Source organism: Lontra canadensis, unplaced genomic scaffold (genome assembly GCF_010015895.1).
Source record: "Lontra canadensis isolate GAN:19392208 unplaced genomic scaffold, GSC_riverotter_1.0 scaffold3, whole genome shotgun sequence".
In the NCBI taxonomy this organism is placed as follows: domain Eukaryota; kingdom Metazoa; phylum Chordata; class Mammalia; order Carnivora; family Mustelidae; genus Lontra; species Lontra canadensis.
In genome coordinates, this window is record NW_022630997.1 from 9,712,576 (window position 1) to 9,737,133 (window position 24,558).

Consider the following 24,558-nt stretch of genomic DNA (forward strand, 5'->3'; position numbering starts at 1 on the left):
AGGGCCAGAGCTGTGCCAGCACTGCTTGGAAATCCAGAGTCTTTATCCTCCCCATCTTTAAGGCTTCATATTCTGCTCCTGGGCGTAGTGTAATCAAAGGGTCATGTTCTGTCAGAGGTGATTCTGCCAACTTGAGTTTTTGGCTATTTTTATGGTTCCTCCTTCTGGAAGACTTGAATCAGATTTTCCTAACCTCTGTCCTACTCCCTTTCTTCCTGGAGTCAGCTTCCTGTTTTGTATTTCTTAAACAGACTCTCTTCTAGGGTGGAGTAGTGATTTTATTTTATCCACTGTATTAATTAGAGTATTGCTAGCAGAGGTCCCACATCTCACAGTTTCAGTGGCCTGGTACTTGTCTCTTGTTTACGTAGTGGTCTGGAGTGGGTGTTCTGGGTTGGTGTGTGACTTTCTTCTACTAGGAAGAGAGTGATTCGGAGATCCAGGCTCTTTCCATCCTCTGATGCCATTATTCCAGCTTGTGGAAGAGGGAGGAGTATGGAGAGGCCACATTGCTTTTTAACTGTCCTGACCCAGACATCACCTCGGCCCCACATTCCATTGGTAAGAACTAGGCATGTGACTCTACCTAGCTGCATGGGGACCTGGGAAATGAAGTCCTAGATGGGAATATAGTTGTTGGCAGCAGTTGGGGGTGTGTTATCATCACCTAAGGCAGGGCATGGATAAATGCCAGTGTGGATGATCCTGAAAAATTCTGACACATGGCTGTTCTCTGAGTTTGGAGTGGGTCAGAAAGCTTTGGGGAAGAGAACATGTTTGAGCTGGATTTTGAGAGGTGGCTAAAGTTTTTTTTTTTCTCTTATTTATAGATGTGCTTTATTTGGCTGTGTATTATTTACGTTGTTTGAATTCAATGCCAACACTTAAAAGTTAGGTGATCTCTCATGAACACACATCTATTTAGCTTCTGAAATACTGCAGGGTGGGAACATGTGGCCTGCATTCTAGCATGACAGGACTCAGAGCTGAGAAGAGCTGCTCTCTGGAAATGTCACTTCCTTATCCTGTTTTACTTACTTAGTTTACTTGCCTGTACCCCAAGACATTGAAGTTTGAACCCACAGTTATAATCCCTGCTGGTCTGAAAAATGTGTTATTTTCGTACTGCTGCTGTAACAAATGACCACAGACTTAGTGGCTTACAAGAACAGAAACCTATTATCGTATAGTTCTGGAGTCTACAGTAGGTCTACAGCTGTGCTTTTTTCTCGAGGCTCCAGGGGACAATCTATTTCCTTGCCTTTTCCTGTTTCTAGAGGCCACCTACATTCCTTGGGATGTAGCCCTTCCTTCACCTTCAGAGATGGCTAAGGTTTTAACTAGGTAGAGGAAAAAGGTTCATTTTTCCTTCCGCTTGTTCGTTTTTTCAGCAGATACTGATTAAGGGCCAGACCAGTACATGCTACCTATGCTGTGATAGGGGTTAGGGATGGGGACAAAAGAAGACAAATACCCTGGACTCATGGAGCTTCTATTTTGGGGCAGGTTAATACAATAATAATGTAAGAAAGAAGAGAGCATCTAGAAAAATGTGCTGTACTCAGAGGTAAAGGCCAAGCGGCCACTCTGGGTGGTCCAGGCAAACCCCTCTGCAGGGGTGACATCTGATCTGAAATGCAGTGATGAGAAGGAGCTTGCCGTGCCACCATCAAGGAGAGCCTTTGGTAAGCACAAGAGCGAGCCTGTGCAAAGGCCCTGAAGCAGGAATGAGCTTGGGAAGTACAGAGAACAGAAAGCAGGCAGTGGGGCTTGAATGTCTCGAATGGCTGGGAGAGTGGAGGAGAGCTCTGAGAGGACGGCAGGGCCCAGTCGGGCAGTTCATTGGACACTGGGCTGGGTTTGGGTTTTATCCTAAGTATGATGGAAAGATTTTGGCGGGTTTTGAACAGGATGCTAACAGGGCCTACAGAGACATTTGGGAAAGCTCACTCTGAGTGTGTGCGAAGAATGGGCTTTTGGGTTCTTGGTCGAGGTGGAGATGTTGGAGGCCTGGACTGAGTGCTGGTCTTACAGATGGAGAGAAATGGTGGTTTTGGAGAAAAAGCCAATAGCTCTGCTTCCTTGTTTCTTTTTCCCAGCATGCTAAGGCTTTGGCTTATTTTAGACCTTTTTCTATTCTCTGGGGAGAATGTTCTTGGGTTTTGCCAGCTCCACTGCTGGGGGAAGAGTGGGAGGCCCAGGCCCAGTGCTTGTCTGGACCCTGCCTAGCCTGTTGGTGTGGAGGTGACAGCTTTGGTCAGTGACGGCTTCCTGGCATGTTGACTACTTAGGTCACGTCTAGACATTCTTGCCCAGATCTTGTCTTGATCCCAAACCAAACATGTTCACCTGCTGTTAATTCCACCCTCCCTTTGGAGAAACCTGCCTCTTTCCTTTGTGGATAGGCAACTCCTCTGAGAGGCCCTGTCCCTCCCCTCGGGGTTGCCCGGGTACGGGTGGGGCATTCCTGGAGAGGTGCGTCCCTGCCTGGAAGAGTCTGGCTGTGCCAAGATGAGCAGTACTTCTCTGCCTGCCCTTTGCTGGCATCCTCACTGTGTGTCACAGGTGGGTGAGCCCCAAGCAGGGGAACCTCCTTGTCCAGCAGAAGTGTCCGCAGGGTCTTCCCCATTGTATACTGTGAGTTAGAGCACCAGACTTACTTTCGTTGACTTAGTTTGCCCAGCCTCTTGGCTGCTTTCTCATCGTTCAGGAAGAAACTAATACTCTCTGTTCCATTGCATATATGCAGCCCTCTCAGCTTTCTGGTGAGTTGTTTTAAACATTAACTTACTCTTCCTCACAGCAACCCCAGGAGAAGGCGGGGGGGAGCTCCTCTGCCCTCCATTTTTTACTTGCACCCAGTGATTACTGGGTTATAATCAAATGAGAATTCTGCAGTTCATAAATGCTGCTGGGGGCCATTTCTTCTTGTTCTTAGTGCTAAGATCAAGTGTTCTTCTCTGTTTTGGGAATAAAACATGTGCCTGCTGTCGCTTGCTGCAGTCTGAAGAGAGCTGTTTTAGAAATGAGGAACTGAGCCTGAGAGATGCCGTGAGCCTTGCTGCGGACCACATCGCGGGGCCTGCTGGTGGCAGGTGTCACCTAGAGCCCTGTCGTGGTTCCCTCCTCTGGCTCCTCTGGCATCCCCGTGGGTAGCGGTCCTGTGGCCACTTTGGGGCTGTGGCTGCAGCTGCCTCGGTAAAAGGGGTAGGAGTGAGACGTGGATGCCTTCTCATCCCTACTTTGTGTTGATCTAAAAAGGCCTTGGTCCGGCATCCCCACGCTCCATCCTCAGCATTCTTAACCTCGCCGGGTCTTTTAGCTCCAGAGAAAGCTGCCAACAGAAGGAGCTGCAGCTCTGGTTTCCGGCCCAGCACATCCTGGCCCTGCTGCTGTCCTGGGGGTGGGCAGGTTGATTAAAGTTTCTGTCTTCACCCTTCAGGTTTCTCTTTTGCCAGTAGTCTTGTCCTGGAGAGTTGTTATGAGGATGGGAGATGATGGGTCATATGGCAGCTGCATGGCCGAGTGCTTCAGAGCCCAAGTTCAAGGCCTACCTCTGCTGTTCGTGGAACTTTGGAGAAGTTACTTAACTCTCTGTGCTTCACGGGCTGTTGGCGGAAGGCACCCCATGGCCATGTACCCTCTGCACGGGAATGAAAACCTACTGTGTTTTCCAGTCTCCCACCCCTTGCATTTAGAGGCAAGGGAATGGCAAAGACCTAGTTTGGGTTATGACCTTTTCTTTTGCTGAAGCCTCCTGGATTGGAGGGAGCGTTTCCATGTATTTCCTAATAGGAAGGGACAGGGTCTGCATAGGAGCGATTGGTGATGTTACCTTGGAGGGGAACCCACACAGGAAGTTCAGAAACAAGCTCATGCCTAAAGAGATCTCAGAGAATTATTGGCACCTAAAACAGAAATTCAGCCTTTCCCTTCAGAAAAATAACAGATGCCTAAATGTCAGTGGTAAGGAAGGGAGAAGGCTGTTGGTTTGTTTTTTGAGTAAGATGTCAGGGAGGAGATCGCAGTTTATTATGTTTTGTCTTGATTTGCTTTTATTCTCCAGAAGAGAGGCTGGTGGGAATAGCCCTCTTAGACCTTCATTAATTAGGGTCTTCTGCAGTGTACGCCATTTGTTTTTCGTGTTCAGCTTGACTTTTCTGCTAGGCTGTCTGTTCCTTGACGGTGCCCAGGCTTCACCAGCCTCTGTGTCCCTGCTGGGCCTCGCACACACAGCTGAGCATGTGGAGAGCGGTCGCCCGTGACCGGTCGAGGTCCACTTCTCCTTCCTTTTTGTTTTCCAGAGCGAGTACATTGCTCCGTGTGACTGTCGGCGAGCCTTCGTCTCTGGATTTGATGGCTCTGCGGGTGAGTTGCTAAATTCTCTCTTGGTTCTTTCTGTACTTTCGTTCGCTTCCCAAAAATAACTGGGCCAAGTTTCAGCCTGTGACAGAACCAGAAAGAAAATGTAAACCAGACACTCCCCCCTGGAGCCTCTGTAGAGAGGTATGAACTCCCGGCATCCCCCAGCTCTCAAAGTTCACCTTTCAGTGGCCCTTTTCTTGATGCTTTTGCTATTAAAGTTTTATTTATTTTTCTTACTTATTTTTTTTTTTGCTCTTAAAGTTTTAAAACATTTTTCTTTAAAAACGTTTTGAACTTTTTATTGAATATAGCATACATATGGAAAATTACATCAATTAAACTGAAAATACTTGTTTAACTAGTACTCTACATAAGAAATGGGAACCTCACCGCACCCCAGAACATCTGCCTCAGCTTGCTGGTCCTGTGTAATAACAGGTTCAATAATTTCACTTTCAGTTTAAATAACAGAGGTTCATGTTGTTGCATTGCTGCCCTGCCCTAACTTTTCCAAAACCGTGCTCCTGAATTTTCGGGTGATTTCCCCCCGCCTCAGATTGCCTTCTGTTAAGCTAGCTAGGCTCCTAGGCTCGGGAAGAACTGCTTCCTTTCGTAGACGTGCTTGTGGTGGTTGGCCGCTTTGCCAAAAGCCCGGGGTTCTGTGGGGCCTGCGGGGACTGAGGGCAGGTAGGGGTGGGAGGCGTGAGCTCCCTGCTGGTGACCAGCGAGTCACTGTGAGTACTGAGACTCCACTTGGTTTCTCTCAGGAAAGGTGCAGCAGTTCCCTCGGGGCATTTGCAGGAGCAGACTGCTGTGATCACTGTGCTGGAATCATCTCCACGTCTGTCTTGTTCAACACGAGACCGTTTTGACTGCAGGTGCTTAGCCTCCTGTTCTGCCGGTCTTGCAGGTGGAGTTTTGTGCTGGGACCGGTTAGCCCGGGCTGCCCGAGGACTTCTTCCTTCAGAGCGTGACCCGCAGCTGGTTCTCAAGGGCATCGACTTCTCTAGCCTAGAGCTTTTCAGAGGCCCACCTGTCCCCTAGAGTGAGTGATGGTGTGAGGCCGGGCCGCACAGAGCCGGTGCTTCTCACTGGGCTTGCCGGCCTGCTGCCATCATGTGCGGTTGTCTATGTGATTGTCAGAAGCCTTTCTTTCTTTTTTTTTTTTTTGCTCCCATGCTCCAGGCACAGCCATCGTCACGGAAGAGCACGCGGCCATGTGGACTGACGGACGGTACTTTCTCCAGGCGGCCAAGCAGATGGACAGCAACTGGACGCTCATGAAGATGGGTGTGTAGAGGCTCGGCCAGACCAACTTCAGCTGGCCAGCTCTGGGAAGGGACCTGAGCATTCCTCAGGGTGTCTGGATCTTAACCCTTTGATGAGGTCAAGGACCCTTTCGAGAATTCAGGGTGTGTTAGTCCTCTTGGACTGCCATAACAAAATCCCATAGACTAGGTCCCTTAAACAACAGAAATCTGTTTTCTCAGCTCTGAAGGCTGGAAGTCTAAGATCAGGGTGCCAGCCTGGTCAGGTTCTGGGGACAGCCCTCCTGATTGACAGACAGCCGCCTTCTCACTGTGTCCTTACCTGGCAGAGAGATAGGTCTCTCTTCTGAAAGGGCCACTGATCGTATCAGATGAGAGTGCCACCCTTATGACTTAAACATATGAGTTTTGGGGGATGCAATCCAGTTCATGGTGCAGGAAAGCCCCCTTTCTCTCACATGCACATGCACACGCACACGCACACCCAGAGGCAGACATTTGTTATAAATGGACAGGTGGCGGCCTTTAGACTTTCTGACCGCATGCTTCAGTTATGGTGTGTGCACCCTGCACATATGTGTCTACTCGTGTCTGTGTGTGTACATATGTACTGGTGTCCATCTGCATTTCAGATGTGAGGACAGGTTAATTTCTTTATTGTTTAGAAAAAATAGACATCTTAATACTTTCTGCTTCACCCCAGTGGATCATTCAGTCTACCCCTGGGGTATGGGTATCTTTGGGGCCTACTTCTCCAGCTGTCAGCACACTAGGGGTCAGAGTGTCAGAGGGGCAAATTCTGTCTGCCTGTTCCTTCATGTAGGTATGTGGTGGCCCTGGGGAGGAGTCCTCCTTCCTTCCAAGTCCCTCTCTACTTCGCCGTGTCTTTCTTAAGCCCCCCTTTCCTCAGGCATCTCTCCTGTGCAGGGAAATTCTGGTGGGTTTGGTTGGGAAGTGAATCATCCCTGGGATTTTGCCAGCTATCTGTCTGCTAGGAAATAGCATGATTTCATCCTATAGAAGTCATACTAGGGGCATTAAAAGAAACTTCGTTAGTAAGTGGCTTTCTAGCGGTTTGGAAAGAAATAGCCAAGAATCAAATAGCAAAATAACAACTCAGTGCCAGCTTTTAGGCAGTTTTTTGGAATTGAGATTCATGAGCTCATTTCTTTATAAACCTTTGAACTTCCCCTCTGTGGTTATGTGGTTATCAGCAGTCATGAGGGAAAACAGTAAAGATAAGTACTGTTTTAGAACATACGAACTTTCACTCTAAATATAGATCTATTTCACCAAGAAGTTAACTTGTTAGTAAAAATTTGATCAGTTAAGAAGCATACATCCAAACATAGAAGGTATTGGCTCAGATTAAAGAAAAACTGGAATATCAAAAATAACTTCAGTTCCTTTCTTGAAGCTTATTTGGTGTCCTGTGACTAGTCTCTTGGAAATGGGAAGGGCTGTTTGCTCTTGGGCATTGGGAAGCCAGGGAACCATCATAAAGATGATGGTGACTGGACCTGTGTGGCCCTCTTATAATCTTTGGAAAGATTTCTTTGCTGGTGAGACTTGTGTCAGCTGTCCAGTCGGGCCTGGTTCAGGGCTGGGAGCCTTCTGTCTACCATCCTGCCTTCCAGTGAGGGGAGAGCACTGTGGCACGTGTTTCCCTTACCTGGTGTGAGATGTGAGGAAGGTCCCCCGCTCCCAGCCTTCGCCATTTGCCACCCAGGTGCTCATCAAGTGCCCAGGAGTGGCAAAGTGACCAAAGGCTGAGAGGATGTCCTTTGCAATGACACTTGGACCTTTGTTGCAGTGGTTCCCAGGATGCCATTTTACCAGGAGTCAAATGAAAATCTGCCCTTTCTTTCTTTCTTTCTTTCTTTCTTCTTTCTTTCTTTCTTTCTTTCTTTCTTTCTTTCTTTCTTTCTTTCTTTCTTCTTACCCCTATGTTTTGTTTTTTGTTTTAAAGATTTATTTATTTTAGAAAGAGAGGGAGAGCACGAACAGGAGGGGCAGAGGGAAAGGGAGAGAGAATGTCAAGTAGACTCTGTGCTGAGTGTAGGGCCTGATGCGAGGTTCAATCCCACACATCTGAGATCATGACCTGAGCCGAAACCAAGAGTCGGACACTTAACCATCTGATCCACCCCAGGTGCTCCATCATATGCTTTTAAATATACCATCTTACCCTTCTTGCAGCCTTCCAGGATTGAGGAAAGTTCAGATTTTCCAAGTGCTGCCCGTCCACCTTATAGAAAGAAGGTGCTTTGTAAAGACCCTGTTAACATGACGTTGTTGAATTGCATCCTTCTGGGTAGGACTACGAGCTTGGGTGCATTGGGGATTGTTTCTTCTACATTCTTCCCTCTCTAGGTCTGAAGGACACACCAACTCAGGAAGACTGGCTGGTGAGTGTACTTCCCGAAGGATCCAGGGTTGGTGTGGACCCACTGATCATTCCTACAGGTGAGTGAGCTGGAGTCCTTCCAGTGTGGATGAGGAAGTGGATTCTAGATGGTTTTCCGTATTCCTAATTTGCTTGTGGGACTTGGATCATCGGGGGCTCAGTATAACTTGATGTCATAATAAAGGTCAAGGTGAAGAAAAGAGTTCTGGCAGAGAGGCAGGGGAAGGCTGTGGGTGGTGAAGATAACCTTTCCATAGTTTGCCATCCTGCAGACCCAGCGCTAGGCCATGGGAGGATTGCCTTTCAGAAGGCACTGTTGATTCCCTCAGCTGAACTGGCATTTGGTTCATGCACGGCTGGGCCATGTGTATTTCTCCCCAGATTACTGGAAGAAGATGGCCAAGGTTCTGAGAAGTGCAGGCCACCACCTCATTCCTGTCAAGGAGAACCTTGTGGACAAAATCTGGACAGACCGTCCTGAGCGCCCGTGCAAGCCCCTCCTCACACTGGGCCTGGATTACACAGGTCAGACCCCCGCTGCACCCAAAGGGCCCCCAGCCATCGTCCCCATTCCCTGCACCTGTCATCGTTCTACCCATGCCAGCCCACCGCATCAGAGTTGAGCCTATGGCAGGATTTTGCCCCATCCTGGCCCAGTGGCATTGGATGGAAGCAGGAGCTTTTTCTGTTTCGGCGGTGGCCACCTACTTGCCACCTACTTGCCACTTATTTTGCATAATTTATTCTTGCCACGCTCTTCTGGGCAGACCTTTGGCCACTGTTGAGATCGCTTTTTTACTTTTTTACTTTTTATTACTTTTTTACCACACTGTTGCTAACTGCCTCTCTGACATGTCTGATATTGGAAGCAGGACCAGGGCAGGGGGTGGTGGGTTCTAGGTTCCATTTCCTTTTCTTCTGCCCACATCTGTAGGTTTACCTTCCTAGCTCCCCTACCGCACCCCCGCATCTAGAAACCTTCTGCTTTAGTGGCTTTGGGCGTGGGTGGGTTTCTTTGGCCTGTGTGTTAGTGGTTGGTGAGGAGTGAGCACTGCGAACCATTCGTGGGAGCTGAAAGTGTGGATTTATGGAACAGCAAGAGCTGCAGAGAGAGGCCAGGGAGGTGGGGCTGCCGGGGAGGGAGGCGTGCGGTGCAAACAGAAGAGGAGAGGTGGATGGGGGATGTCTGGAATGTAGGCAGATTGCCCAGAGGGGTCCTGGGAAGAAAGCATTACAGCCCAGACTCTTGCCAAATTTTAAACAGCATTTCCGAGCTGATCTTCAAAGCGGTGCTGATTGTGGGGGCAGCCCCCAGCTTGCTTTCCCTGTGACGCCCTCACTGGAGGGTTGCGTGGACGGAGGGGTATAGGTCCGGTGAGTGGCCCAGGGTCAGCTATCCATTTTCCGTGAGCATGTTTTGAATTTTTTTAAACTGAATCAGAGGCTCGAACTTGTTACTTTTAGGAGAGGGAAGAGCAGATGGGGGGGATACGCTTTTGTTTGGGCAAACATGCGTGCTGACTACGTGCGGGACACTGTGCCAGCTGCTGGGTGAATATGGCAGATGGTTACCCCGTTTCCACAGGGGTGTAACCCGAGTTGTAAGTGCTGTGTCATGGCGGGTGAAGGTGGTGGTTGTGGTGGTGATGGGGTGAGCTTCTCTAGGGCTGCAGTTTCATCTGGAGAGCCACAGGGAGATCCTGGCTGTGACAGGGCAAGTGTGATTTGGAAGCAGTAGTCACAGTGAGTCAGATGGCAGGGAGTTCCTAGGTCTTGCACCAAGACGTGAGTCTCTGGGCTCCAAGAACGTAAGGTGGTGGGTGATATTCCCCTGGCTTCTAGGACTGGCTCAGTTTTCTCTGCCAGGCAGTATGTTCTCATAGCAACCTGTACAGAGAAATGTGACTGTTGCTGAATTAATTGTTGGTCTTCCCTTCTAGATTATAAGCCCCAAGGGCAGGGGCTGGGTATCTTTCAGAGCTGGAACTGCAGTGACCAGCACAGTGCCTGACAGGTAGCTATGCCTGGGAAGTCTAGATTTTTCATGCACATTTGTTGGATGAATAGATGCGCTAATTTTGTGGGTGAGGCAGTCTGGGCTCTCGAACGTCAGACAGAGTTGGACAGAGGTTTGAATCCAGAACTCCTATTTGCTCCAGTAACACGCTCCCTCTGAGATGTAGCTGCTGGTTAACAGTGTTTGGGATGGGTTCTTTCACTTGGCTCCCGTGGGTCTCTGGAGCCAGAGTCGCAAGCACATCTGTTTCTTTCTTTCTTCTTCTTCTTCTTTTTCTTTTTTTTTAAGATTTTATTTATTTATTTGACAGAGATCACAATTAGAGAGGCAGGCAGAGAGAGAGGAGGAAGCAGGCTCCCTGCTGAGCAGAGAGCCCCATGCGGGGCTCCATCCCAGGACCCTGAGATCATGACCTGAGCTGAAGGCAGAGGTTTAACCCACTGAGCCACCCAGGCGCCCCAAGCACATCTGTTTCTTGCAGGCATCTCCTGGAAGGACAAGGTTGCGGACCTTCGGCTGAAAATGGCTGAGAGGAACGTCGTGTGGTTTGTGGTCACTGCCCTGGATGAGATTGCATGTAAGAGTTCTGGCTTGACTGTGTGGGCATATTACCCAGTCTCTTTCTTGGTTCTCTGGGAATCTGTGTGTTCAGGCCAGTCCGCTTTCTGCGTGGCCAGGGAGTAAACAAGAGACTATGTCACCAATGGGTATTTGATACACCAAATAGGATGGAAAAAAATTACAGAGAATTTGGAGAGGAATGTGGCTTTGCCCAGAGCAGTATTTCAGCTAGGGGCTGATGTTAAATCAGAGATGATGTCCACCTCTGGCCAGTCTCTTCAGGACTGTGATACTGTTGAGGAAGGACATTTCTTAACATTTTGTGTCTGTCAACACTCCTGAGTCTCTAGCTGCAGAAGTGGCGTCCTAGGAGATTATTTTTTTCTCTACACTTTTCCTCTAGTTCCCTAAGTTCTTAACAGTGAGAATGTTCTCGAAATACTTTGACCTCAGAAAACTCAGGAACTGAAAATTCTTCAGCCTTTTTGATACAGTAATAATTTGTGAATCTTTATGTAACGCTTATGTAATTGTTTCAGAACCTGAAGGAATCTGGTTGAACCTTCCTGTCCTGTCTTTGTTTTCTGATATTGGATTTGGCCCAGGGTAACTGAGAAGAGGCAGTACCTTATCGTTTTATTTTTCTCACTAGAGAAAGAGACCCTACTACACAGTGTCCTATCTTTCCAGTCCCCAGCCCCAAAACTTCGTCAAATATCAGTGATGCTTGACAGGCCTGTGTCAGTGATTAATATTCTTAATTAATTAACAACCTTGACAATAGAGAAAATAAGATATATAAAGTTAATTTCTCCCTTTGATTTTAAGAACACACATTCCTGTTGTGGAAAAGCTGGAAAATGTAAAGGAAGTAAAAAGCAGAAAAAAACTCACCTATAGTTTCGTTACCCAGAGATAGTCACTGTTAATAGTCGCTACATATATATATTTTATAGCTTGATTTTTCCAATGTATCAGTATATTCTAAGCATATATAATAATACAGTAAAAATAAATACCTAATCATATGGTTATACCGTAATTTACTTAATGATTACGCTAAGGATGACCTTTGGGTTATTTTCTGATTTTTCCATGACTTTATTATGATGCTGCCATCAAAATCTTAGCGCATCAAAGTCTGTGTCTTGGTTTCTGGTGATTTTCTTTTCTTTGAGGTTGGCTTTTAGGGGCGGTATTACGGGTTAGAGGGTGTGTGCCTGGCAGAGCTTTTGGACCCGTCTTGACATTTATCTGCACGGACATGAATATGGCCGTCCGGCCACACCCTCGCCAGTCCCGGGTACGGTCATTTTTAAAAAGTGCTAGTCTGATAGGTAAAAAAATGTTGCTTCATTGCTTTACTGTGAGAAACCATTGTTCTCAAATAGAGGCAGCACTTTTCTCACCAGGGTCTTTTTTATACTTTTTTATACTTCAGGAGAGCAAGCATCAGGCAGCTGGAAGCTAGGGGACCGGGGATAGCGATGCTCTCTGCTGGCCTCCGTAGTCTCTTAAACCTACGACCTCCTCAGACCCCCTCCACACTGGCTGTAGGAGGGTCCTCCACCCTGGTTTGGCACCACAGCCTACCCTTGGGTGGGCTCCGATTTGGGTTTCATTCATGGGCCCAAGCCCTGCTGACTCACTGCTTTTGTTCCTGTGTTGGGAAGCTCCACCTCCTTGGGGCTCTGTGGCTGTGAGCCAGAGGGCCTTATTTGGGCTCCCTCATCCTGGGTGGGTCTAAAACTGAGAGAGTGCTTGGCTCTTTTCCCTTCACTTGGGAGAGCCAGAGGTTTTCCCTGTGGCCAGGCCAGGCCTGGCAGGTCACCACCAGGCGGACCATTTCAACTCTCTGTTTGGAGGGTCATCCTCAAGTTTTTTGACTAACTTCCATTCTGTTCCCGGGACGGTGATGTGGCAGCATAAGATACAGTTCTGGTGCCATCATTTGGTGGACCTGAGCAACTGCAGCCCAAAGGTGGAACCAGGAAGTCAGGTTTCCTGCTTTTCTGAGATGTCACGGAATCCTTCCATGGAAGCCTTCCATGCATGCCAAAGTGCTTCCCTCTGTAATCTACCTGTTCAAATCTCGAGTCAGGCAGGTGACAGGGTCTTTTTATTTTATTTTTTTTTTAAGGGCTGTTCAATCTCCGAGGGTCAGATGTGGAGCACAATCCGGTGTTTTTCTCCTATACAATCATAGGATTGGAGACGATCATGTGAGTGTTGGCCCCACACCGGAAAATTCTTCCTTCCTCGCAGCTCCTCAGAGGTTCTGTCCCCCTTGCTGGCCAACCCCATCCCTGCCTGAGATCCTGCTGAGGCGCTACTTTTCCCCTTTCCTGCCTCTCTCTTCCTTTCCCTTGGTCTTCCTAAACACTAGGTATTTTTTACATACTGCCTCTCTCTTAATCTCTCAAATGACTTGAGATCTATGAAAGAAAGTATCTCTAGTACTAGGAGATTAAAAAAATAAGTAGGCAGAGACATCAGAACAAAACCACAGTGAGTAAAAAACAAAAAAACAAAACACAGTGAGGTTAGTTCACAAAATTTCTGCTGCAAGGTCTTGGTCAGGCCCCACATTTGATTCTAAGTTTTGTAGCAGCCGGTGCAAAGGGAGATGTGGCTACGCTCCATTGTACAATCCTGGGTCCACAATTCAAATAAACAGAGGCATTTGGAAGGTCAGAAATGACACAGGAAAACCCCCGCAGTTGCGGTTTGTCGAATTGTCTATCTGTTAAAGAATTGCTTGTGGCCCTCTTGTGGTGGCTCTTCGATTTGGATGGCTCTCTTTAGTCTGATAACGTTTATTAAGTTGAAAGGGTCTCTCTTGGGTGCTAGGACGATTGAGACAGGCGGGGTCCTGGGCTAGAGCTGGGGAGATGAGTGTCTCTTCAGGGGATTCAGGCATCTAAGTGGGCACTGACTTGTCAGTGGGATGGGTACGGGTGTTACTGGAGGGGCCTGGCCTCCACCGAGGGGGTCAGAGGAGACTGACCAGTAATAATTGAAGCAGAGATCAAGGGCACATGTGAGTTGGCTCAGTGAATGGGGAGCAAAGGGAATGGTGATCTAAGCAGAGGGAACAGCATGGGCTGTGGCTCTGGGCAGGAGAGAGCACAGTGCTTGTGGAGGACTGGAATGGTTCAGTGTGGTTGGAACGTGGAGTGAGAGGCTGGAAGGGGAGTGGGGCCCCATAAAGGAAGGCCAGTGAGACAAGTCCAGGAGCTTGGACCTCTGTTCTGAGGACACGGGGGAGCTACTGAATGGATTTTTCATAAGGAACCACATGATCAAGTTTGCAAATCATAAAGAATACTGTGGCTGTGAGACTGGGGTGTCTAGGGACAAGACTGGATGTCGGGAGACCAGCTCAGAGGCCATGGCACCAGTCCAATGGAGAGACAGTGGCAACCTGAACCCGGCTGGTGACTGGGCAGGGCTGGAGGCAAAGCTGGACAGACTTGATGGGGATTTAGACTGTAGGTCTGGAGATCTTAGCGGAGGGGAGGAAGGACATCAGGGACAGTGCCCAGGTCCTGGCTGGGGGAGTGAGGTGGATGGTGATAACATATACAGGGATGGGGACACAACTTGGAGCACAGGATTTGGAAAGGGAATGGGGAAGAAGGAGAAGCTGCTTGGTTTTGATTGTTAGAAGATGGAGCCCGTTGTATATCTGTGGTCCCCCATTCCCCCCGGTCTCGCTCACATGCCCTCGTCTCTCTGTCACCTCACCTCTCGCCCCTCTGCAGGCTCTTCATTGATGGTGACCGCATAGATGCCCCCAGTGTGAAGGAGCACCTGCTGTTTGACTTGGGCCTGGAAGCTGAATACAGAATCCAGGTGCTTCCCTACAAGTCCATCCTGAGCGAGCTCAAGGCTCTGTGTGCCAATCTCTCCCCAAGGGAGAAGGTGTGGGTCAGCGACAAGGCCAGCTATGCCGTGAGCGAGGCCATCCCCAAGGTTGGTAGTCCTGCCGAGGCCCGTTCACAGCCTGCCATGTTCCCGCTGCAGCCCCTTCCCAGTCCTGGCATCCTGCAGCTTTGTCTTTGAAATAGAGGTTGTTCTGGACGGTCTCTGGGACTGGCTGTCAGACCGGAGATGCCCTCTCCCTGGAAGAGCCATTTGGGCTGAGCCATATTGAGAGTCTGAGGGTCTGTAGAACTCATGGAGTCCTCTGTGTTTTCCACAGTGTGACCCGAGAGATAATTTTAGGGGGTATACATTAAAACTTAACGTTATTTAAATGTTATCTGTTTCAGAAGAAATTTAGTGTATACTAGAAAAAACATTTCTAGCGTTTGAGACCATGAGATTATAAAAATTATTTCATAAGTCAGGGTTGAAGAAACTAAGTTGATTTAAAGATGGTCTAAAGAAAAGTGTTATGTAAATAAAGGCCTAGAGGGTAGGCAGCCAGGATAGGGCTGTGTAGGTGGTAAGAGAGCACCTGACGTCTGGAAAACACTGTGTGTGCCCCCTCTCCCTGCACATTACAGCAGAGGAGACTGGAGGCCCTTAGGAAGAGCGGCTTGGGAAGTTGGGGACTTGTCAGAGGTCAGATGATAGTAACAGCCTTGCCCTTTCCTGAGCCCCTGCTGGGTGGTGCTAAGCAGTCTCCTGTCTCCTCATTTTAACTGGGGCTCAGGGAAGGTCTGGAATTTAAGCCACCTTGGATGTAGCCTTTTCGACTGTCCCGCCCTGGGCCTCTGGCTGCCAAGTGGCCTTGGACAGGCCCAGGGGAATCCCCTCTCCATCCTGGGAAGAGCCTAGGTCTGGCCCCCTAGACCTGCCTCTCGAGTGTACCCTGCCACTCTCACACCATGTGACCCTCAGTTACTCAGATTTGCTTCCTTGACCCAAGTAAGGGGATGATGCCTGCCTTCTCTATTTCATGGGGGATGTGTATGGGAGACCGAGGGAGTAAGAGTGGAGAGAGAGTGCACCCCTTCAGCAAGCTCTGTGCAAGTGCACAATGGCCCTGAATCCCCCGCCTGTAAGGCAGGGCTGGGTTCTAACTTGTTCTTAAGTCGGGAAGGGCCTTTCCTAGCCATTCATGATCAGACCGTGAAGAGTAGGTGACGTGTGATTCCGGAGCAAGAGGGAGGAAGGAGTGGGAGCCCTTCCCTCATCAGTCATGTGTGTCCCCAGACAATGGGGAAAAGCCTCCTTTGTGTGGCAGGAAAGGGGTTATTTCGGTCAAGCTTTGATCATTAGCGAACTCTGACCATGACCATGGAGGCTTGAAAAGCAATGTCTTCTCGATGGCCGGCGGCCAGCAATGTCAAAGAGTCGAGGATGCGGGGGATAGAAGAGAAATGCCTTGCTTGATGTACTTTGTCTTTTTGGAAGAGCTCAAGCCCCTTTCATCATGCTCAGAGTCCTCATCCAAAAGGGGCTGGTCTTCAGTCCCCAGACACAGTGAGGTGGGTCCTGAGTGGGGGGGGTCTGCAGATGGCATGTGATGTGCCAGGTGAAGAGGAGATCACCTTGGTCTTGGGTGTGTGGAGCCGGGCTTGATTTCCCACATGACTCCTTTTGCTCCTAGGACCATCGATGCTGTATGCCTTACACTCCCATCTGCATCGCCAAAGCTGTGAAGAATTCTGCCGAATCAGAAGGCATGAGGCGAGCCCACGTGAGTCAAGCAGCCAGTGCAGAGGAGGGGGTGTATGGGGGTCGGAAGGCCCAGCCCCTCCCCTGCTATGTGGCTTTGAGCCTGGCACGAGGTCAGAAATGCTTTGAGCCTTGCAGTGTTAATGAGAGAATGAGATAAAATACTCAGTACGCTAGATCTTCACAAAGTCCAGCGTACACCACAGAAAAAGGTGATGCTTCTGTTCCTTCTGAAAAGGCCCAGAGTATGTTTCAAGGCCAGCGGTGGGTCTGGAAAGTTGCAGTGGCTTGCCTTTCCTGCCTCTGGAGAGTGGGAGTGCACCTGCTGAGGGATTTGCCCCTGCTTTCCGGCAGGCCCTTTCCTGGTTGTGCCTGAGCTGTTGAGCAGCCCAGGATCCCTGTCTCTGCTGGTGGGAATTGCTGTGGGCTTGATTGCAGGGAGCTCCTGCGTGGAAAGCTCCGATGGCTGTGGTTGTGCCCTGTGGGTCCGGCTTTTTCAGTCCCGCGTTGGGGTGGGCTCTGAATTTGCCCAGCTGATTTTCAGTAATAACTCTTTTTAAAAAAGTCTCTGTTGTTTCCACAGATTAAAGATGCTGTTGCCCTCTGTGAACTCTTTAACTGGCTAGAGAAAGAGGTTGGTTCTTAGTCTTTGTTTAACACGTGGGTGGCCATTATTCAGAAACTGTCAACATGTGATTCTAACCATGGCCCCCTCCATGCTCTGGTGACCATGAGGTCCAAGGTCTTGATCTAATTTTAGGACTCTTCTCTTGGTAGTTCTTCCTGGAAATTTGGTGTGTATTTAGAAATTTTTTTATTTGTAGAAAATAGTAATACAGATGAGGAAAGAATTTCCTTAACTGAGAGGATCCTTTCTGGGTCAAGGCATTGTCCTATAACTAAGTGGGATTTCATTATAAGGAAAAATGGCTCAAAATAATATTATCGGCAAGTTGACCGTATTAAGAGGAAAAGGTCTTTGTGTACATTTTGGACTTCAGTTTAAGATGTAAACCTTTGATAGTAAATTGACCCTTGGCCGTTAGTTGCTTGCCTTTTCATTCCTTTTGGTTGACAGCAGGGGATTCTTTGTGTCGTTGTTGAACAGTCTCATGTTCCCTTTAAATATTACATAAACAACTCTTTAAAAGTAGCTTAAATTAGAAAAAGAACTCCCACCTGTGTAACTAGCTTATTCCCTCTGGCTGGTATTCTTCTGTGTAAATCATTTTGACATGTCTCTCAGTGTATAGATGTGATTTTGTATTTTGCTTTATTCACTCTGTACTATAGTGTGAGCCTTCTCCATGTGCTTGGAGGCCTTTAGAAAAGGATTCAAATGGTAAAAGCGTTGTGTGGTGACAGATGGTAGCTACACTTGTGGTGAGCACAGCGTAACACAGAGATGCTGAATCACGGTGTCATATACCTGAAACTAACATCGCATCGTGTGTCAGCTCTATTTGCATTAAAAAAAAAAAAAAAATGGATCCAAGTAGAGAGGTTGCATTTTGTGGTTAGACCCATTTGCCATTCCTCCTGTTTTCAAGTGTTGAGATCGTTTTTAATTTATTTTTTTGCTATTATCAATCACCCTGTAATAATATCTTTGCATATTTATCTTCTTTATTTATTTAGGATAACTTTCTTAGGATGGTATCCTAGCAGGAGATGCCTTTGAATTGTAGCTGAGTGAGAAATTGAAAGGATAGAAATCCTTCTAGTTTAGGTAGCTTTGATGAGAGTCTTTGTAAATTCCCTCCTTGTTAAAAATGAGCCATCAGCTGTGTCCCGTAGGTGGGACAGTGGGGACGTGGGAAGTGAGGACAAAATAGGCTTTTAATGCATCCCCTTTACCTTGTATGAAGCACATGAATTTATCACCCCAGATGATTTATAAGCAACTCCCTCGTAGGTGCCCAAAGGTGGTGTGACCGAGATCTCAGCTGCTGACAAAGCCGAGGAATTGCGCAGGTAAAGATCCGTGTGTGGCGTGGGAGTTGCTGAACATAGTGGTTGTTTCTTTTGTGAGTTAAATGAGGCTGAGAGGGCCCTGATTCTCGGCACGGTAAAATCCTTTAAGCGGGTCTCCTCTCTGTGTCTTTCTGTTCTAGGCAACAGGCTGACTTCGTGGACCTGAGCTTCCCGACGATTTCCAGTACGGGACCCAATGGCGCCATCATTCACTACGCGTAAGGCATGCGGAGTTGCTCTCTGCCTGGCTTTGCTGCTGCTTCTGCACGGGAGCCTGAGCAGGGGAGAGACAGTATTTGACTCGAGGCCCCAGTGCCCACTTCCTTGGGTCTGTTGAGACTGTTCTTAGATGGGAACTGAGGACTTATTTTCTCTCATTGCCTCTAAATCTCCAAGTCTCTGCCTTTTGGGAGCCTCCTCTGAGGCCCAGGTGTATGGCATTGACCTTCTCCATGAGGTAGTCAGACGGGTTGTCCCCCTCTTTGCCTTCTGAGGCAACTGAAGCTGTATTCCGTAGCTCTTCATCATGGTGAGCGGACTATTTTAGTGTTTGTCTTTCCTGATAATGGCAGCCTTCCTGATGAATGAGTCCAGACATCTTGTGAGCTCTGTCACCTCCATACTTAAAAACTTAGCACTAGGTTGTGGAGCATCGTGTTGTGGTGAGGGAGGTGATCAGCACCCTTTCATCCCTCCCTGCGGGCTTGAAGCTGGGCGCCCAGCCTATGGGGAATTTCAGCAGATGAGCTCCGAGAGCCTGTGGATTCACAGAGCGGAGCATTCTCTGTGCTGTGAGACAGGAGAGGCACTGATAAGTTTAGGACTCAGTTGCCTGCAGAGATGGTGGGAAATGGAACTTGGCTTGGCCATTGGGCGCCAGCTTCAGATTTGCCCAGTCGAGTGGTTTTGCCTAGTGTTGGGCATTTTGAGTTCTTTGCTCCATGTCTGTGATGTACAGTCAGTGGAAGAACACTTGGTCTTTCTCACTGTGCCATACACAGGTGGAGATCCCCCCCTTCTAATAATTGCTTTTAGAGCTTTTAGTCTTGGGGCACATTTTGAACCTGTGTGTGGGAGTTGTGATTGTGCAGTTCTCTCCTAGTAATGCTTCTGTTCCAAAATTAAAATATAAAAAGGACTTCAGTTTTTGTCTTCTGTTTAATTCAGGTGGTGAATTTCTTGGCTGGATAGTACCCTAGAATTTTGCATGTAATTAACACATTAAAAAATTTCAGCTCAAGCGGGGAGAATTCTGCTTCTACTTTGACATTTTTTTGCCGTGGGCTGTTGGAAGCCTGTTGAGAAGCGGGGCCTAGAGCTGGTTCCAGTTGTTCAGCTGGAGTGATCATCACTGATGCCCTTTGTGCTGAAGAGAGGGGGTGGGTGGTGCCTGGAAATGAAGGAGTCCTTCTTTCAGCTGTGGGCAGAGACTTGGGATGTCCTTACCCCTTCTAGCATTTCCCAGTGCAGTGGGACTGTCTGGAAATGGCATGGGGAAATCAGATCACTTTTTAAAAATAATTCTTGTTCGTTTAAAAAAAGTGCTACGGCATAAGAACATTGTGATTCACTCGTTTTCCTAATAAAAATGTTTGTCTGTCTGGGGGTCTGGGAAGCACATGGGGCCTGGTTCCCCCCCTTTCCCCCACCTCCAGCCACAGAGACAGATGACTCGTCGCTGCTGTGTTCCCAGTTCTCAGGATTCTAGCTTGGTCCTCTTGCATCTAATGATTATTATTTTTGTACCTTTTACAACCGTTTCATGAAACTGTTTTGTTCCAGACACAAATGGAGATAGATACAAAGAAATAAATTATTATTCCTTCTCTTGAGCTCTTTATCCAGTTGGGGAGATAGCCAGACTGGATCTCTGAGTAGTTCTAGAAGATTAAATTATTTGAAATAATCAATTTGGTGGGTAACTTTTTAATTTTGATATACTTTCAGACCTATATAAGTTGTAGGAATAGTATAAGGAAGTTTTACACGTCTCCTCCCAGATTCAACAAGTACATTTGTGGAATAATTAATTTTTAATTAACTTTCTTAGGCCAGTCCCTGAGACGAATAGGACGTTGTCGCTAGATGAAGTGTACCTGATCGACTCCGGAGCCCAATACAAGTAAGTGAACTAGGGCTGCCACAGAGGGGGATGGTGCTGGGTCAAAAAAGTTGAATAGGAGTCAAGCCAAGCTCCAGCCAAGGGCACCCAGATGGGAATCTCACTGTGCGCCAGCCCCTAATGGAATCCTTCTCATGTCTTGTCCTTTTTTTCACCCCTGCTTGAAGTTATCCAGTGGTGACTCTTCTCACAAAAGACTGTTTGATAGAAATGTTTAGTTCTTGGCCGGAAGTTGTTAAATACTAAATAAATAACTGAAAGCAAGCTTTCGAAACCACTGGAAAGACTTCTGCCCTAGTTCATAAACTGCCTGTTAACTCTGCACTTGGCAGCGGCCTCCTGACTTTGGGAAGTGGGGGATTAATTTTAAATGACTAAATGAGAAATTAGGGTTGCCCCTGAATTTCTGAATTTCCATCTTCATGTCTTGCTGCTTTCATATTCCTCCTCCAGAAAGTTTCTCAGAGGAGAACCCAAGATTTGGCTGGGTCTTGTTGTGGAACCATGGAAGGAGCTCGAATGGGTGTTGTCGGCACTAAGAGAGCACGGGCAGCCACTGCATTTGGGACTGTGGTTGATGGAGAGCCTGATTATTTTTTTTATTTTTAAAGATTTTATTTTAGGGAGAGGGAGAGACAGCACGAGAGCGAGAGCAGGGGGAAGGGCAGAGGGAGAAGGAGGAGAAAAGATTCTCAAGCAGACTCTGCTCTGAGCGCAGAGCCCTATGCAGGGCTCCATCCCATGACCCTGAGATCATGACCTGAGCCAAAACCAAGAGTCAGGTGCTTAACCGACTGAGCCACCCAGGTGCCCCTGGAGATCTTGATTATTAAGCGGGCTCTGCCACATGGGTGGAAACCATAGCCTAGCCTTGGGACACGTGTATGTTTGTATTCATAATATAACATCTTAGAGCTCAGGGTATTAATTGGGTAACTGGTGTAAATTTTGGTTCACGTCTAAATTTTAGCAGGATTTCAGAAGTTCCCCTTTCTATGTCAGTATGGATTAGTGCTTCTAAGAGAGGTCTTTGGGTAATTGTAGGGTCCACTCCTTTGCTGTCCTGATGGGCGGAACTAGAGCTTGGCCCCCTTTTGCTAGAAGCAGGCTCCTACTTGCTCCTATTTCCTTTGTCCTCCGCCCTCTCATTTATAACCCCATGATCGTGTCGCCCATGAGACAGGCCTCACACTGCAGACCAAGAGTGTGTGTGTGTGTGTCAGGACCTGACTGAGTTCACTCTCACTACCTGTGGCCATCCTTGCTCTCACACTTTATCTCATTTTTTAATTAATTAATTAAGAAAAGGATTTATTTATTTATTTTAGAGAGAGCACAAGCAGGAGGGGCAGAGGGAGAGAAAATCTCAAGCAGATTCTGTGCTGAGTACCGAGCCAGACACAGGGCTTGATCTCACCACCCTGAGATGACTACCTGATTCCAGACCAAGAGTCTGATGCCTAACTGACTGTACCACCTAGAGTCCCCTGAGCCAAAGCTTATTTTGAGTGAAAACTAATTTGTCCTTTCATTTGGAAAGGGATGGGACGACAGATGTGACACGGACCATGCATTTTGGGACCCCCACAGCCTATGAGAAGGTAAGGTGGGGCAGAAAACTGGAGAGCCCTCTCTGTTTTCTTAAGAACAGCATTGCTCTCATGAAAAGGAATTGTATAATGAAGAAAAATTTATATGTGGGATAGTAAAATAGCTCATTACTGTGGAGTCAGGCTTATCTGCTTTATGATGTCCATTTAATTAATTACTGGAGAAATCTTAAAAGCATTCTGTCTGCTAAGGTCAAAGCAAGTCAAAGTCAAGTTTAAACAGAGTCAGTGTTCTCGAAACAGGAAATCTCTTTGGGGATGGGAGTGGGATAGTGAAATGTATACTTTTTACAAACAACGTCTAGATTTGATTCTGAAAGCCAACTCCCCCCTTCTCTTTTCAAGTTCAGCATTTCCACTTACAGGTTTAGCTCAGGAAGCCTCTAAAATGGTTTACACTGCTCAGTTTCTGGTCTGTCTGGCCTGGAGAGGTAGAGATGGCGGTGAGGTAGGAGTCTGGAGACCGGACTTCAGGTCCTTCTGCTGTTTGCTGGCTCTGTGACCTTGAGTAAAGCACTGAGACACATCCATAAATGTGGGGATACGAGTACCTGCCTCCAAGGCTGGTTATAAAAGTTCCACGACCCTTGCAAATTCCCAGATCAGTCACTAACCCAGGAATGCCGGTTGAGTCCGAGTGAGTCTGTTTTTCTAGGAGCTCCTGCAGGGAGTTTATCCAAGGAAGAGAGTTTCACACAGTGCAGCAGAGCACACTTCATACTTTTAGTCCTGTGACTCATCTGTTTGCAGGCACGAGTGCCTTAGAAGAATCTGACCTTGGCTCCACATACCTTTGGTATGAATCTCTCAATGCTGGGTACAGAGCTCCCGACCAGCTCGAGTGTGTGGGTTTAGTCCTGGCTCTGCGCCTTCCTGGCAAGCCCCTAACCTTCCAAGCATCACTTTTCTTCTTTAGGCAGTAGGGATCTCCCCGAGTCTAAGATCAGGAAGGGGTACAGATACTGCTGCAGGACTGCCTGGCTTCAAGGCCAGCTGTTGTTCCTTAAGAACTACGCCGTCCGGCAGGCTAGTTAATTTCTCTGTCGAGTGGGGATGACAGCAGCATCTCCAGCATCCCTCGTGGGATTAAGGGTTCAGTGCTCAGTACCATGTCTGACCCGGAGGAGTAGCTCGGTGATTGTTAGCTGGTGACATCGGCAGTTCTGTGACTTTTGCTCATCTTTCTCAGGAGCAGCTGGAGTGTGTCAGAATGTTCATTTCAAGGGAAGGACCTGTGGGGTCATCTCTGATGGTTCTCTTTTAACTAAATTTAATTTCAAGATTTTCTAGAAAATCGGTCCCATGGGCAAGCTTTTAATTGTTTCCACCAGAGTTTTTTCTTTTTCCTCCGATTTTCTCTGTGGTATTGCTAATAACCTTCAGAAGCAAGGTTTTCTGAGCTGCCAGAAAGCTCCAGGACTGAAGCGTCTGTCCTCGTTCTACAACTTGCCCCTGGGTTTTTTTTTTGGCAGGAATGCTTCACATATGTCCTCAAGGGCCACATAGCTGTGAGTGCAGCCGTGTTCCCGACTGGAACCAAAGGTAGGTGGTTCCTTCTGTCATCTGGCAGGCATTTTCTTGTTCAGGCACCAAACATGTCTAAATTTGAGTGGAAGGACGTGTCCTTTGTTTCATGGCAGCCCTGGCCCCTTTAGGCCCAGCCAGGGCAAGTGCTGCGTGGAGTGAGTGCCTCCCAGGGAGCCAGGCCTCGGTTTGGTATGATGTCAGTTGTGTACCTTTCTCCTGCCCACCTGAGGTGTCAGATGACACAGGCAGGTGGCTCCCAGAAGAGGGCGGCTAGTGCATCAAGGCCTCTAGGCCCAAGTGCAAGTTGGTTGGTGCACCCTCTTCACTGTCCTGCTTTGCTGTGCCATTGTCTTCCTTTTGGGATGCTTGTTGGGATTTATTTTACTGGGAACCTGACTTCAGATATATACCAGTCTGCCTGAGGACTGATGGATGGGGCATTGGGCGGAGAGTTGACAAGACCTGGGCCTTGAATCTGCTTAGATCGGGTCTGCACTCATCTCCCTGGGCATCTGTTTCCTTGCAGTCTGGTTAGAGTCTCATCTTTGTCATTCTGAAACCTCAGGGTCCCAGCCTGGGAAGGGAATGTGTCTATCACCCACACCCTTAGCTGCTGCAGGCGACCAGCCCCTGTACTGGCGTCCTGGACAGACAGACCTCCAGCTTCGGACTGAGCTCTGGCGGGTTGGGGAGTGGCTGTCTTAGGAGCTGTGACTGTTAGTTCTTTCTTGTGCTGGGTTGAAATCGGAACCCTCCAGTAACTTTTACCCGCTGGTTTCTGTTTCACTTTCTGGAGCCAAACATAATAAATCTAATATCTAAAGTGCTTTGCAAATTGAAAAGTACTGGACAAATATCACTGAGTGGTTCTTTATGTGTCTTTCAGGACACCTTCTTGACTCGTTTGCCCGCTCAGCTTTGTGGGATTCTGGCCTGGATTACCTGCATGGAACGGGACACGGTGTTGGATCTTTTCTGAATGTTCATGAGGGTCCTTGTGGCATCAGTTATAAAACGTTCTCTGATGAGCCCTTGGAGGCAGGCATGATTGTCACTGATGGTAAGTGTCCCTCCCATCC

General features: G+C 48.0%; 1 protein-coding gene across 2 annotated transcripts in view; it reads left to right on the plus strand.

The window, feature by feature from the left end:
- The window catches only part of XPNPEP1 (X-prolyl aminopeptidase 1), a 53,396-nt gene that overhangs the window by 22,823 nt on the left and 6,015 nt on the right, over positions 1–24,558 (plus strand). For both annotated transcript variants that reach the window (XM_032880489.1, XM_032880495.1), the window contains 15 exons: positions 4,305–4,368; positions 5,551–5,655; positions 8,007–8,099; positions 8,422–8,565; positions 10,539–10,634; positions 12,759–12,840; positions 14,383–14,593; positions 16,179–16,268; positions 16,830–16,880; positions 18,162–18,220; positions 18,361–18,438; positions 20,271–20,342; positions 21,883–21,943; positions 23,425–23,494; positions 24,366–24,539. In XM_032880489.1, coding sequence (XP_032736380.1) covers positions 4,305–4,368; positions 5,551–5,655; positions 8,007–8,099; positions 8,422–8,565; positions 10,539–10,634; positions 12,759–12,840; positions 14,383–14,593; positions 16,179–16,268; positions 16,830–16,880; positions 18,162–18,220; positions 18,361–18,438; positions 20,271–20,342; positions 21,883–21,943; positions 23,425–23,494; positions 24,366–24,539 — 1,450 coding nt within the window. The remainder of the gene's footprint in view (positions 1–4,304; positions 4,369–5,550; positions 5,656–8,006; positions 8,100–8,421; positions 8,566–10,538; positions 10,635–12,758; positions 12,841–14,382; positions 14,594–16,178; positions 16,269–16,829; positions 16,881–18,161; positions 18,221–18,360; positions 18,439–20,270; positions 20,343–21,882; positions 21,944–23,424; positions 23,495–24,365; positions 24,540–24,558) is intronic.